General features: G+C 31.4%; 1 protein-coding gene across 3 annotated transcripts in view; it reads left to right on the top strand.

The window, feature by feature from the left end:
• LOC129231379 (NGFI-A-binding protein 1-like) overlaps positions 1–15,647 on the top strand; it is a 163,423-nt gene that overhangs the window by 100,999 nt on the left and 46,777 nt on the right. For 2 of the 3 annotated variants that reach the window (XM_054865677.1, XM_054865676.1), the window contains exon 5: positions 12,941–13,060. In XM_054865677.1, coding sequence (XP_054721652.1) covers positions 12,941–13,060 — 120 coding nt within the window. Of the gene's footprint in view, positions 1–538; positions 710–12,940; positions 13,061–15,647 lie in introns of all 3 variants that reach the window. The other variant, XM_054865678.1, reaches the window with a different exon arrangement.

Here is a 15,647-nt window from a genome sequence, read left to right as displayed (position 1 = left end):
ATGGTCATACATGCTATCATAAATCATAATGTCGCAAATAAATTATATGTATGCTATGCATATTTTTTCTGTGCAGTCAGAAATCATATTGTCGCTTATAAATTAAGTGTATGCTATTGCATATTTTTCTGTATGCTATTGCATATTTTGTCTGTATGCTATTGCATATTTTTTCTGTATGCTATTGCATATTATTTCTGTATGCTATTGCATATTTTCTCTGTATGCTATTGCATATTTTCTCTGTACTTTTCTTGCGCAGCACTTTGTCTTTTTAGTTCCTTTGCTCTGACGTTAAGATTCATAGAGCAACGATAAGAATTTTAGTAAGTATTCGAGAAACTTTTTTCTTGATTTTAAAAACTGAGGTTAGGTCGAGTTTGGTGTGTCTTAACAACACACCAAAGCTAGTTCCCGTTAGGCCCAAACTTTCAAAGAACTATTGAGTCAATGTGCTGTTGATTAATGGAATTTAGCAGATTTTCTGCTTTTGAACGCATCAATTGGATGCCTAAAAGTTGTTTTTTGTCCCTTAAAGGGCTGCGGAGATTTTCCTACCAGTGATTCCCTCTTGGCTCTGACGCCTGTTCTGGTTGAAAGCCAAATCCAGAGACTGTCTGAGACTACGGAAAGCATGCTCCCGTCGCTTCTGATGCAGTTTGACCCCAAACATCTAAATAACAAGAAGAGGATTAGTAAAGAATTAGAGGTATGGGATTTGATTCTCCATTTTATTGGCCTCGGCCCCTTTGGAGAGGTTAACTTTCGATTTTATCGTTACCATACTCTCTAATATCATTTCTTTGGTTTTCATGTCGTATTTATTTTTAATTGTTAGTTGTCTGTAGTGGGAAATCTTTTTTTGTGCATCGTTAGTGCAAAACATAGCCTCTAGTTTTTGTATCAAGAGCCCAAGCATCTAACTAACAATTATTAGTGAAAATGAATTTAAAAAATATTTCCAAGGTTTTTGGTTTGATCCTACACCTTTTTGGCCTCTGCCCTTTTGGACAGGTTAACTTTCGATTTTATCGTTAGCATACTCTCTAATATCATTTCTTTAGTTTTCATGTCGTATTTATTTTTAAATATTAGATGTCTGTAGTGGAAAATCGTTTGTTGTCCATCGTTAGTGCAGAATATAACCTACAGTTTCTGTATACAACAACCGAAGCATCTAACTAACAAGTATTAGTAAAAATTAATTTTAAAAATATTTCCCTTTTTTTTTTTTTGGTTTGATCCGACATTTTGTTAGTCACTGCCCCTTTGGAGAGGTTTACTTTCGATTTCATCGTTACCATGCTTTCTAATACCATTTCTTTGGTTTTCACGTCGTATTTATTTTTAGATGTTAGTTGTCTGTTGTGGGACATCGTTTATTGTCCAGCTTTACTGCGAAACATTACCTTTAGTTTCTGTAGCATTCTTCAAGCATCTAAATAACAGGTAGTAGTGAAAATAAATTAAAAAAAAATATTTCCGAGGTATTGGGTTTGATGCTAATTTTTTTTTTTTTTTTTTGGCCTCTACCCTTTTGGAGTGGTTAACTTCCGATTTTATCGTCACCATACTCGTCATTGCTTTGCAATGCAAATAGTTTTTATTTTAAAATGTCAGTTGTCTTTAGTGGTATATAAACTGTAGTTTCTGTATGAAAAAGGCCCAAGCATCTAAATAACAAGTGTTCGTAAACGAAAAAAAACATTAAAAAAAAAAACTCTGCGAGATATGGGATTTGATCCTCCATTTTACTGGCCTCGCGGCCACTTTGCTGAGGTTAACTTTCGATTTTATTATTACTGTACTCTGTAATATCATTTTTTTGGTATTCATATCATACTTAGTTGTCTCAGGACATACCTTGTTATCCACGATAATTGCAAGACATAATCTTTAGTTTCTGTGCACAAGAGCCCTAACATCTAAAAATAAAGAAAAGGAAAACTACGAGATATGAGATTTCATCCTCCTCTTTATTGTTCTCATCTTCTTTAGAGAGGTTAACTTTCGACATTTTAGAGTTACCATACTCTCTAATATCATTTCTCTGGTATTCGTATCTCATTTATTTTTTAATGTTAGTTATGTGTAGTGGGGATTTTTTTTAACTCTCTCTCTTTGTTTCCCTCTTAAAACTGCTACAGCGGCCTCCGCTAAAAAGAATCACGTTTATTCTAAACTGTTTTGATTACATAAAGCCGCTTATCCAATAAAGCGGCTAATTCTATAAAGCTGGATTTTTGTTCCGTTTTTGACGATTTGATTCATTAAAGCGGTTGATTCAATTAACCGGCGTCCACTGTTTTACTTATTCTTCCTTTCTTATTTTTTAAAACCTGTTATTTTCAGTTATAAAGCGTAAATTTGATTTTTCTTCATTCAAAATTTTACTTTAACTAAAGACGTTTTTATTAACAAATTTAATAAAGTACGATTTGTTGATTTAATATTTAACATTTTTCAAGATCATTATGCGATTTTACGTCCCTAAATCATCCATCCGCATTGAAAGTACGTGTTTAAAACTCTGAGCGTTCATTCATTTGAATGTGATATTACATTTATTAAGTTTGGAGGACTTAAATGAATTTCACTTGGAAGTAGATTCTAAAGAGCGTGTTATTACATAATCATTTATTCCGACAAATACTGGGCGACTAAAAAGCCAAAGACCATGGCGACTAGTTCTTTCAGGACAAGAATCTTTAAGAAGCCATGTTACACTGAATTTTCCCAAATCTTTGAAAAATAATTTGTCTGGCACCTAAAATGATTTCCTGGCTCCTAAGATTTTATATTTTTATTGTTGGATGTAATCACCGAAAGGCCATTTGAAGTGAGTTTCTGAGAACCAACTATCCTCATTAAACCAACGTAATTTTAGTTCGTCTGCTTAGCGTTCATTGTTGTTGGAAAAACGAGTTGCTGAATTTTGAAAAGCAGTTTGTGTGTGGGTGGTCCGTCACATGCTGGCCAGATGAGGAGGTCCACGTGTACGAAACTTTGGTTAGAGCTACGATGCATTGGATTATATCTTGATGCGCTTCGAAGTGTTTTTTCCAGGATTAAGATGCATTCCTTTTGATTTTTATTTCAAGTGAACTTCTCTCTAATTCAGTGCTATAGTGGGGGAAAAAAAAGTTGGAAGACTCCCTTTTTTTACGATAGATGGCTGGTGTTATGGTTGACGGATGTTTGTTAGACCACACATGGTCAGTTCAGATTAATTATGCCAGCTTTAATTTAATAAGCAAACCTTTTTATTAAAAAGTGCTTTGAAACCATTTTGTATTAAATTGTCTTAATTTTACAATAGAAAACCAGATACTTCGGGAAATTGCGTTCTCTCCCCCTCCCCTAAATACAGCAATATATAAATGCACTGATTTGAAGACAGGAATATGTTTTTTTACATCTATCGAAAGTTACGTTTTTCTGTATAAGATGAAAATTGCGTCAAACTTCTAAGCTCATTGGAATCGTTTCCTACTTATATAGGATTTTGAGAGGTTTTATCATTAGCATACGCTCAATTCTTCACTCCCCTTAACTTCCCTTTCCTTTAATAACAGCATTTCTGTTTAACACCATTTCCATTAATTGTCAGACACGGTTGCTAAAAACGCTTTTTTATTTTATCTGCACTAATGACATTTTTCTTTAATGCTATCAAATATCAGTCGTTATGAATGAGAAAAAAAATCTCCAAGGTTTGTCGATTTCGAAAAAGACAATTCACTAGTTATTTACATTAATTTTGTTGTTTCATCTATGTCATTAGTATTAATTATACGTGAAGCCCCTTTGTTTGACAGTAAGTGATTTTTATGTCTTCTAAGTTTCTTCAATCGAGAACATAAAGTATCTAAGGAAAAATTCGCCCATACGATTGTAACAATTTCTTCAGCTAACGGTTTTTCGAATCTCGACGTGTGTTCTCTTAGGAATTTAGAGACCTAAAGCCGGATGCAAATTGCTTTGATATTTGTTACTTATTTCACGAAATGGCGGAAGAATGGAATTGAATAAAAGGAGGAAGAGTTAATTTGTAATTTTACGTAAATGCAAATTGCGGGTCATTTCTATGTAAATCCTTGCATTTAATGTATGATTTAGTGTTTTACAACTTATTCATTTTACAATGCGCTCAAAAAATACGAAGCATTTAGTTTTATAATTATTTAAGCATGGCTATTCTGAACTCTTTACAGGAGTAGTTAATTATTTTACTACGGGTTTTTAACAATTTTTATGTCGTAGTTCTGTATTTTATGCTCTCGCTTTTGCCTTCCAAAGTGATTATTATTAAAAAATGCTCTGTTATTTTATTTATAGAAGAAAACACTGTTCATAAATATTCATTATTTTCGTACAATTTAAACTCCTCTAGTCGAAATTTTATAGTCTCTAGAGTGGCATTGTTATCATGCTAAAGCGTTTATAACATAATAAAGCTAGTGTTGCAAGATTATTAATTTTTTTAAGTGCTAAGCATGTGTTAATTTGAGACTAGAAATTTAGTAGAAATACCTTAAAAAAGTTTTCTCTACGTTGAAAGGCCCTTTTGGTTTTATCTACCATATCGGGCTTTAAGATTCCACGGGGAGTTTAGTGTTTTGCATTCTATCTGATAAGTTTTCTTATATTGTCCCGTCATGGTTTCTGATTAAATCTATTGAATTAATGGAGTTTGACGATCTGTTTGACGCCTTTTTTTTCCCCGTCGCGGCAACTATGTTATGTATTCTTTTAAATGTGGTTACCTTTATGTTAAAGTGCAACAATACATAACAATTTAAATTTGTGTACAATAGAATTTCTATATTCATCGAAGGAAAAGATATCTTTTGTAGGAAAAAGATCTTTTTAAGTTACAGGAATTTTGATTTATAGAATTTACATTTGTAGAAATTTTAATTTATAGAAACAGATATCTAGTTTTTCCTCCTGGAAAAGTGTGCAATGTCAAAATTCGTTACAGTTAATCATAGCAAATTTTAATACATTTTAATTATGTACTTGGTCTTCTAATAGTTAATGAAATATAAAAGTTGTGACTTTCAGATCAGCATAAATGATTAGGAAATGTTCGTGATTTTATTTGGTTAGAATTGAGTAAGTAATTCTCTCAATAACTTGTAATCCAAAGTGAAAAAACATACGACTCACACTGCTAAAAAAACGTAAGGGCTAGACTTAATAGAAGGCCGAATGTCTTCTTATTTATATTTGGACAAATGAATCAAGATGTTCTTGATTCCAAGAGCTGACTATATTCGTCAGTGGTTTTCTTCATAAAAGTTTCCGATCCAAAGAAAATTTTCTTCATAATTCTAAATCGAATAATATTCATATGCGGATGAGATCTTACTTCAAGCTTTGCTAGATATCTTCTGTAACCATTTTAATTTTAGCGATAGTTGAACTAAATTTTAGGAAAACTGAAAACTTATCAACAGACTGCACTAATTACATAAACTAAAATGATGATTAATGCCGAGCAATTCTAAAAGAGTATTCATTTAAGAGTATTGATTCGATACTGTCAATTACATTTTTTTTAGTGTTTGATAACAGAGAGATAATTTCAACCTGTCACTTGCTTCACAAGTATCCAGTTCTGCATTCTTGCCTAAATAAAGTACAAATATTTCTTCTTTTGACAGTTACTAAAAGTTATTGAAACTAATTGTGGTAACATTGATAGGTTGAAACTCTCTCTTAACTCTTTAACTGTCAATATTTTTCTTCTGACATTTAGTAATGTCTGCAATATTCACTGTGGCAATAGAAGCTTTAGAATCTTGCTAATTTCTTTAACTATTCAGTTATTAAAATTGACAAGTCGAACTGTGGCGCGTATGACTTTAGTTTTCAACTTGAAATATTGCATAGTTTTGTTAATTTATAGTTTATTAGACGAATAAATTTTTTCAGTGTCGGAATTTTTTTATATATATAATTACTTTTGAAAAATCGAAGATAAAGTTTGCTCAATTGGGGTGACAGGGGCTGATTTGACTTTTTTTAACGTCGATTGTTTTCTCTTGGCAAAAATTTGAGCTATAGCTACTGATTTATATTTTCTCAGTCAAACGTTAATGAAGGATCAACAATTGCCACTTTTTATGTACTGTTAGCCTAAAATCTGATTCTGCATTGAAAATTAAATGTTAAATACAAATAATGACCTATTGTTATGAGAATGTCAAAGAAATCGTTGTGGATAAACTTTGATATCTTGTTCGAATCAGAGCTTGAAGTAACGCTGTTTGGAATTCATAATTTCCTATACAACATAACTGCAGGTATTGCTTTCAGCCCTAACAAACAAGTGGTATTGTGTAACAGCTGGTTTCTATACATTCTCTTCAATTATATTCCATGCAAATAAGAGGTAGGACTTCTCGCTTCCTGAGACTGGACATTCATTGGTGTAGCACTTTTGAAAGATTATCGAAGCTTAGCTTGAATTTGTTTTACATTTCGCTTGTAACTAGTTGGTTGGTTCTGTTTGTTGCTGGAGATTATCCTTACTGACATGAAAAGAGATTGTGGAGTTATGAAAGCACTCATAGACGGAAAAGTAATCAGCAGAAGACTTTTCTGATGTTAAATAGTAATGCCCATATATTTTTTCACTCCCACAGAGGACTCTTTTTATCTTCAACAAAACCTTCCCGCTTGTGACCGTTAGCCCGAGGCTATTTTAGGCCTGCTTATAATAAGTGAGTACTCATTTGCATATCGATTTGCATTTATCCACCCCACACCCCTTTGCTGTACATCACGGTTGGCTACATCTTCCACGTTACTTTTTTCCCCCTTTCTTCTTTGGTAATAGCCGCCAGAAATGGGGGACTGCATCAGATAGGGAAAAGCTCGTCAAGTTGGGGAATTTAAAAAAGCCCTTGTAGAAAGAAAAGAAAATGAAGCCAAAAAGAAGAGAACTTCATAGCTTTTAATCTTCATTTTACAATAGCTGCTCCCAAGTACGTGTTTTTTAGAACTTCATCACTCATGTGTCCGTGCAGCGCCATCTGACTTTAGGACATAGCCTTATACTTTGTGTACAACCGGTGTGGTCCATATTCGTGGACGAAGAAAATCTTTTCAAAATCTAATCAGCACCACGTTTTTAAGTAAAAGTGAAATATTTTTTAAAAACCTTTTTAACTTTTTTTTGATGTGTGAGTGGTGAAGTTTTCCACGTTGCAGTTACTTTTTATTTCTATTATTCATCGAAGTTTTAATTTGTAACTTTGTTTTTTATTTTCCTCCCTTCCAGTTTACCATTAAAATTCGTAAAAAAAAAAAAAAAGAAAGAAAGAAAGAAAAAGGAAAAAGAAAAAAAAAGCCTGTTTTGCATTTTGAGTGGTAAGATTTTTACTCAACCTATCATCAGAATAATTACGAAAGTTCGTGTATTATAACTCTCACATCGCTAAGTTACCTCAAAAACTACATCTTAATATTCCCATTTTTAAGTTGTAATAATAATAATAATAATAATAACCTTCTGCCTGTTGACTAGATGGGATGATACACTGTGTCATTATGCAGCGAATGACTCCGTAAAATTTACCTGAGAAATAATTTAAAAATTCCAAGTGGCGATGTAGAGAAAGTAATTTTAAATAATCTTTTCAAATTTAAAACTTGAGGCAGTGAGAATCAAAGGTATGTAAGGGGCAAATTTAAAAATTCTGAGATAACCAGTGCAAATAATAGGGAAATATCTCCTCTGTGTCTCGGGGCAAGAGACAGTACTAGTAGCCCTGGTAAGTGCTTCTGTACAGCATGATTTAGTAAAAAAAATTCAATGAAAGCCTACCTAGGATGTTATCTTTAAACGCGTTTTACTCGAAACTTGAAAATGTCCACTTACATCGCTTTGCTTCTCACTGCCCCACATGTCATCCGCATTTACTATGAACTCTAGAGTTATTCATATCCCATTTTACTTCGTATAGATTTTTTTTGGTTTCTAATCAGGTTTTCGAAATTTTATAAATACTAACATTTTATATTAAAAAAATAAATAAATAATTAAAACATTAACAACATGAAATAATAGCCTATCTTCTGATAATTTGGCCTAAGTTATGTGTTTCGAATTGCTTTTATGTTGGCAAACTTCTTGGTAAAATATTTAGTACTCGTTGGTTAAATAAAAAACGTGTCACTGTTGGTTTTTAAACAAGGAAAAATGTATCTTCTTTTACCTGTGAAGGATTAAAAATGCATTTGTTATTTACTTCCGAGATCTTCTGGAGAAAAAATATTGGGGGAATAAGTCATCATTTTCGTTTTGAAGAAAAAATTCTTCCTCTTGAACTTGTATATTTCTTTTTGTTCCTAGTACCTAACCTCGTCAGCTGTTTGTTTTTATATAAGGAACTATTTTTCTCTATAGCTTTTCAAAATTCAAACATACATACATAATTACTAAGTTTGATTTCTGTAATGATTTTTGTGTTTTGAATAATAGTTTACTGTAAATGCAACACTAACATAAAACCTCTTAAATTTTTGTATTCCTCTATGCGTTCCCTTCTTTTTTTGAATTCCAACTTTTATGGAATTACGTTTTGAAAATTATCATCAGTTTTTGAAGATTTGTATAACTAAATCGATTGCAGAGTAGTGGAGTGAACGTTTCAATGCCTTTCTTCCATAATTTGCCCAAACAATATTGGAATCTCTCAGCCTTTAGGAGTCGTAAATAAACTAAAAAAAAAAAACTTGTTTTCACAGCGGCTCTAATTTGAAGAGCACGAAAGCTTCAACTGGCCATTGTTATGCTTTCCAAAACAACAGTGCCCTTATGATGTGCTACAGTTCAAAAACATACTCTTTCTTTTCGTTGTATGTAATCATTGAAATATTCTTAGTTGTTAAAAACAAACTTTTATAAATTTTGTTTTTCAAATTCATTAACTTCTTTCATCTCGGAACGTTATGAACATTAAAGATGTAAACGTGCATTTCGACTACAATGGAAATAAACTTCTATTATAATTTGTGGCTTATTTTACCTCCTCTATGATTGCATAAACATCGTATTTTGTGTACACAGTGGGGTCTTCTATCTTGAATCTTCAATGGTAGTGAAGTTTCTTGAACTTGAGACAGCAGTTCAACGATCTAAACAATCGTCCAACCTGTTAAAGGTAAAGAAGTTGAAGTTGCGGGGCTCTTGTACCCCTTCCACGGTAGAAGGTTTTTTAATTTATAGAAAAAAGGGTAGGAGCACACACAAAGGCTTTTAAAATCTTAGAGGCTCCTTTGGCGCAAAAGAAAGGGAAAAGGAGTGCGTTACCCTTTCGCAACAATACCATGTAAGAAATAGGAGCTCAAAAGAAAGAGTTTATTCAACTTTCAGTTTTTTTTTCAGGTTTTTTTTTCTGTGGAAGGGGTTGAAAGAAGAACACTTGTCCCCCGAGTTCGTCGCCTTTTTATCACACCTGTACCTTGCGCAAACCCCCTTTGCTTTGCGAAAGAAGTTTTTTGTGTGCACCTTCGTTTCTATACTTGGGAAGTGGAAAAGTACGGTCAGTCACCTAAGTTTTGGATATGAGGAACTTTTGAAAGCTAGAATTCGGGAAGACGTTTTGAGATGAACTGAACGACTTGACGTCTTTAATCTTTGTATTATTTCGACAAGAATGCGGTTTTGATAATGCGAATTTCGAGAACTTGAATTGAAGAAGTAGCAGCGCTGTCTTATTGGAATGGATTTAATCTCTTTTAGTTCTGCCCTCTGCCCCACCCGAAGAAATAACTTTTGACAGCAAGGGAAGAGTTCATCCTAGAAGTTTTTATGCTAGGAATTATTTTGGCTGCTAAAAATCTTAGAAAAACTCTTAGTGGCACGAATTCATGTGCAACTACAAAATTTATTTTATATAGAAAGATCTCTTTCTAATACTCTAGGCGTTATTTTCGTTTTTCCACTATTACTAACTATACAAATTGAATTAATTACCGATTCGACTGCTAATTTTGCGATAGATACTCAAATAATGAATAAGCATAATCACATTCACAATTAACGATCTCCCCCTCTCTTCCTTCACAATTTGCATGAAACGAATGCAGAAACCTTCGTTACTAAATACATATAAGAGTATTTATTTTGAATAAATAATAGAGTAATTAAATAAATAATTTTGCAAACAAGTATTAAGGTATTTATTTAAAACGCTATTTCCGTGAAAAAATAAACTTAGAAATATATGTACTTTTATATATATTTTGGCAAACGTACAGAGAACGTCTTATAAATACCAGATATTACAAAAACAGTGGTATGAGTTAGACATATAAGTTGATCTGCTCCCACGCACATTTAATTGATCCTCAAGTAATCATTGGGTTGTAACTCGATGTCTAATGAATAGTGAGGTATTCATAAGAATTGCCCTTGTAATGTTGTGTGAGATGATAATACGATTTGCTTGGATTTAAACACATTTTGTAGCTTTCGTTCGTTCTTTCTTTCTACTTCTTTCTTTTTTTTTTAAACTCAACTCTTTTATTAACATTACAATCAATTAATCTGAAACAGAGTGGTAAATTATATACTTATTTGTTTTAATCTCAATAAAACTTTCAGAGCATTCACTTTAAAATCTTAAAATATTGATAAGTTGAAACTATCAATGTTAGTCAAAAAACAAGGATATTTTATTATTAAAAACAAATCAAACAAGGGTATATTTGCCCATGCATTTTTTCTACTGTTTTCTCTGCCTCCTTAATTCTTCTTTTTTTCTTTTCTTTGCGAGATTTTCTTTTTAATTATTTGCAAGATTTTGGATAATTAATGCTTACAAAGTGGGCTGATCCTTCCTGTAGTAGATAAAAATGTTTCTAATTACAAAAACTTTCCTAAAACCATTCTAGATTCACGATTGAATATTTCTCATCTTATGCTGAAGATATGTTTTTAAATCGATTGGAGGAGCTCGATCCTGATTAATCTTATCATTATTGAGAAAATTATTGTAATATTATTGAGATTGAAGTTTAGCAATTCGTGGTTTCACATTTTTTAAATCTTTAGCTGAACGTCTTCAAAGCAATCACTAATAAGAATGTTTTTCTCATAATCATTCTATACTAACAGTTGAAATGTTTGACATTTCATTGTTTTCTTCTATGGAATTTGATTGAAAATGTTTGTTTCGCATCAAAAGTTTTAGTCATGGAAAGCATTGTAAAGTTTTTTTTTTAAGTCGTGATAATTTTTGACAAGCACTTTGTTTTTTGTAACCAATAGTAATAAATTGACTTTAATAACTATTCGAGAGTAATTATTGAGTTTTCAGTGATGTGTAGTAATTAGTATGTTGTGCAAGATGGTTGAAAGCGGGTTTTTTTTAAAGACATAACTAGCAAAAATGAAAGTAAATGTGATGTTTTAAATCCACAATAAAGTTCTTGAGTCTCCCAATTTCTGTGAAATAATATGTATAATGCAATTTTGCTGAAAGTTTCTTTTTTTTTTTTTTCAATTTAGTATATTTTTTGAAAACTGATTCTAGTAAGTCCTCTAAATTAATAGCCAAATTTACCAGCAATACTTAATTTACAAAATCTTCAACATTGTATTTCGTGCTCAATAAAAAGATCTCTAGTTATAATAATATTGTTGCAATGAATTTTGGCTATCCTGATTGCCAATCTGCAACATCATAATTTCTTTAGTAAGGAACGAAATTGCTCAGGTTGCTTCATTTTGAATTGTCACTTATAGATAAATTCTTAGTGATTTTTTCTGAGTGATCTTTTTCTCATATTGTGTGATTTGTTTTTGTTGTTATTATCATTATTATTTTTATAACACCACTAGTCATTCAGGGTAACTTTGGGCCACGATTTCTCGATTTTAAACTGCCCTACTCACGTTTTAATGATTTTGTTTTTATTGTATGTTTGTTGGTATAAAATGGAAGAAAAACTCTTGAAGTATTGCATAGTTATTCAAAATTAAAAAATAATAATTATTTAAATTAGTTTAAAATGAACATTTGCCTGGTTCGAAGTTAACCTGCCGTGTAGAGTGGCTTTGAGCCACGTCTAAAATGGGATGAAAAATAAATTATTTTAATTAAAAGTAGTGCAACTTTAAACAGAAAAATAAAATTTCTGAATGCTTAAAAACGCTTCGTTTATACTTCACAGCATCACGAGATCTCTGACATTTTTAAATATTGCATTGAATATTACTACAGTATTAAAAGCAATTTGAACAGCTTCAAAAATAGCTTCTAAACAAGAACTTCAGAATTATTGAATGATGCACTGAGTTGTGTACAATGTTGCAGTATTGCTTACTTTTTTGTGAAATAAAGAGTCGAAAACTTATTTCAAAATCTTGCCAGGAGAGTGCAACACTGGGCCTGATACAGAAAATAAATAAATAAATAAATAAATAAATAAAAATAAATAAATAAGTAAATTAAAAAAAAATAGTGCAACTTCAAGGCACAAAAATATAATTTCTTCATGCTTAAAAACTCTTCCTTTTTACTTCGCAACATCCCAAGATCTCTGTCATTGTTCAGTTTGCATAGAGAAGTAGTTTCAGTGTAGAAGAGCGATTTGAACAGCTTCAAAACTTAATTCCGAATAATGAATGATGCACTTAGCTGTGTACACTATTGCCTACTTTTTTCTTTTCTTTTTTTTTTTTTGTGAAATAAAGAGTAGAAAATTTCTTTTATAACCTTGCCATTAAAGTGCAACACAGCTGGGTTAATTATTTTTTTTTTAATCCAAGTCAAAAAAAAAAAAAAAAAAAAAAACGGAATTTGTGCTAAGTTATGGTCCAACGTTATCCTAAATGACTATTGAAATGTTGTTTTCAGTAACCATTCAAAAGTTCAGTAACTTATTCTCATGGCTTCTTTTTCTTTTTTCTTTCTTTCAGTATGTGATGAACATGGCCGAAGATGATCCTCGGCGCATGGATGAAATTCGGAAATATGCAGCTATTTATGGAAGGTTTGACTGCAAAAGGAAAGCAGAGAAGCCACTAACTTTGCACGAGGTATAACATTATGATATTGTGCTCAAATTGCTAAAAACGCAGTTACCTAGTCCCTAATGAGCTTTTAAAATACTAAAGTGCTTACAATCTTTTTTTTTCGCTTTTTTGTTTTAAATCGAATAGATATTTAATCTCAAATTAAGATTGTAAATATTGCTTGTCAGTGCAAGATTCAGTGATTGCTTTTCCTATTGCAGCCAAGATAATGAACAGTTTATTTTGCTTATTATTTGCCGTTATTGGACTGAGATTGTGCTAAGAGATTTAGTGAACTATACTGCTTCCAAAGCTAACTATTGAACAATATATCGGACTGCCGCATTTCAACTGCATGACTCTAAATAGTTTGGAAATCTGGTTTTGTGATTTGTGCTTCCGGACATATTTTTATCGGCTGTTGAGATTTTATTATTATTTTTTTTTAAATCTTGGATGTTTTTGTGTGAATTTATATATGATGGTTCCTAATAAAGTTTTATTTATTATGTCTAATATAAGTATTTTTGTATGAATGTGAGTGTGTATTTATATCGAAAGTATAGCCTCTCAGAACGACTGGTTATCAACGAAATCACTTGAGGTAAGACTTTTTAATTTCATGAGTCTATCTTTGTAGACATTGGTAAGCATTTGGTACTAAAATATGAAATATTTTGCGATAAGGTAAGATTTGCTTTAACTGCATTTTTATGTTTGTGAATTGAGCAGTTTGTTTTGAAAATATTAACAATTTTTTTTTTCTTGAAGTGTGCTTTTTATAATTATTATAAATATTTCATTTTTCAGTTTTGAAAGTGAGATTGGATTTTTTTTGATGTTGCTTGTGTTAATGTTGATGATCAATATGTGCATTCAGTCTGCTGGTTGAACACTATTAAGGTTTTTGTCAAATATTCTGTTCATAATTGAACATTTTCAAAAAAAAAAAAAAAAAAAAAATCAAGATATCTTTTTTCTAGTTATTGCCTACGGACTTCAGGTAATGTTTGCAGTCTATTTTAATTTCGTCTACACTTGCCTAGATTTTGCATTTTTCTTGCATCAACAACTTTTTAACGTCTTTTTTTTCATTTTGTTGTTTACATGGACAAGTCATTTATGCAAATGGCATTTGGCGCTTGTTTTAGTGTTCGGTTTAACGTAATTAAAAAACTTATCCAAATATAAACAGATGCAAAGTAAGATGAAAAGGAAAACTAACTTTTGAGATCGTAAAGTCAAAAAAAAAAAAAAAAAATAATAATAATAAAATAAACTGACAGTTTTGGGAATAAATAAATATCTGAAAGATATAATCAGTTATCTATTCATTTGGCTAATTTTCATTACTTCCATTAAGTAAATTCAAATAACGCTTACATTTAAAACTAATAAGATATATCGAAAGTAAAAGTATAAGTTGTTTTCACTCACAATTAGGAAGAAAATTGAATTTATTATATTTCTTTATATATTTAAATTGGTTGATTTATCTTTTTTTTTCCTCCATTCGCAAGTTAAAAAAAAAAAATATTTTCTGTTAGAATTTGATTCTGTAAATATTTTTCTTCTTCGTATATTTTATTCTCCTTTAATTTGATGTCTGTCATTAAAGTTCACTATGAAGCATCAAAAAAACTTAAAAAAAAAAAAGTGTTTTAAAAAACACAAACGGAAAGTTAAAAATTCACTTACCTGTGTAATACAACATTAAGTGAAAAACAATTTGATTATTAATTTTGCTCTTATAAACTGTTGTTCCGCTTAAGTAGTAAAGTAATTGACAAAATAAGTGATTGTGTTGTAATTATTATTAGATTAGAAAAAACGGAAACACGATAACCGTAAATAGAGAAAAGGCTAAGAAATGTAAAAACAAACAGAGAAAAATCGATAATAATCTCGTGCAAAAATATCTACGAAAACGTTATTTTACGTTGGGTACATAACAGGCAAACTATTTTCCAATTTTTATCTACAAAAAGAACCCATTTTCTGAAACGCGCAATTTATGTTCCGTAATATGCAACGCAGATCAATATCATACCTGACGCCATAAGAAAACGAAAATGGGTTCGGAAAGGCAGTGCGCACAGTGTTTTTATATTTTTTTTCTCTTTGCTCTTCACAATCAATATCACCGGAGCATGAAAGCAAAGCAAAGAAAAAGCGCCGATTGGCGAAAAAACGCACTAAAACGCTAAAGGCGGTCACGCTTGTTTGAATTACAGCTCATCTTTCATAGTAGCGCCATCTCGTGGCTGGCGAAAGAAGCATACTCGTTACCGATCATGTTTTTTTTTTCTTTTACTTTTGCAACCCTTTTTTCTCTTCCCTTTGTCTGCTCCCATTAATTCGCTGCTCACTCATTTTCTTTCTTCTTTCCTTTTCTCTGGCAGCCTTATTGGTCTTTAAAAATATTTTTTAAGCATTTTTCTTAATCCTTCCCCATTTCAAATAAAGGATGCTATGCAAGGCATTTAATTCCTTTTCCTGTTTCAACGAAGAGGTCTTCGCTTGTTTTCTTAACTGCGTTTTCCTGAACTGCAGTTGCTGAAATTATTTCTTTCCGACAACTGAAAACCTCGCCTTGTTTTATTCTTCAAAT

This window comes from Uloborus diversus, chromosome 10 (assembly GCF_026930045.1).
Source record: "Uloborus diversus isolate 005 chromosome 10, Udiv.v.3.1, whole genome shotgun sequence".
Lineage (NCBI taxonomy): Eukaryota > Metazoa > Arthropoda > Arachnida > Araneae > Uloboridae > Uloborus > Uloborus diversus.
This window is presented reverse-complemented; position numbering and strand designations above follow the sequence as displayed.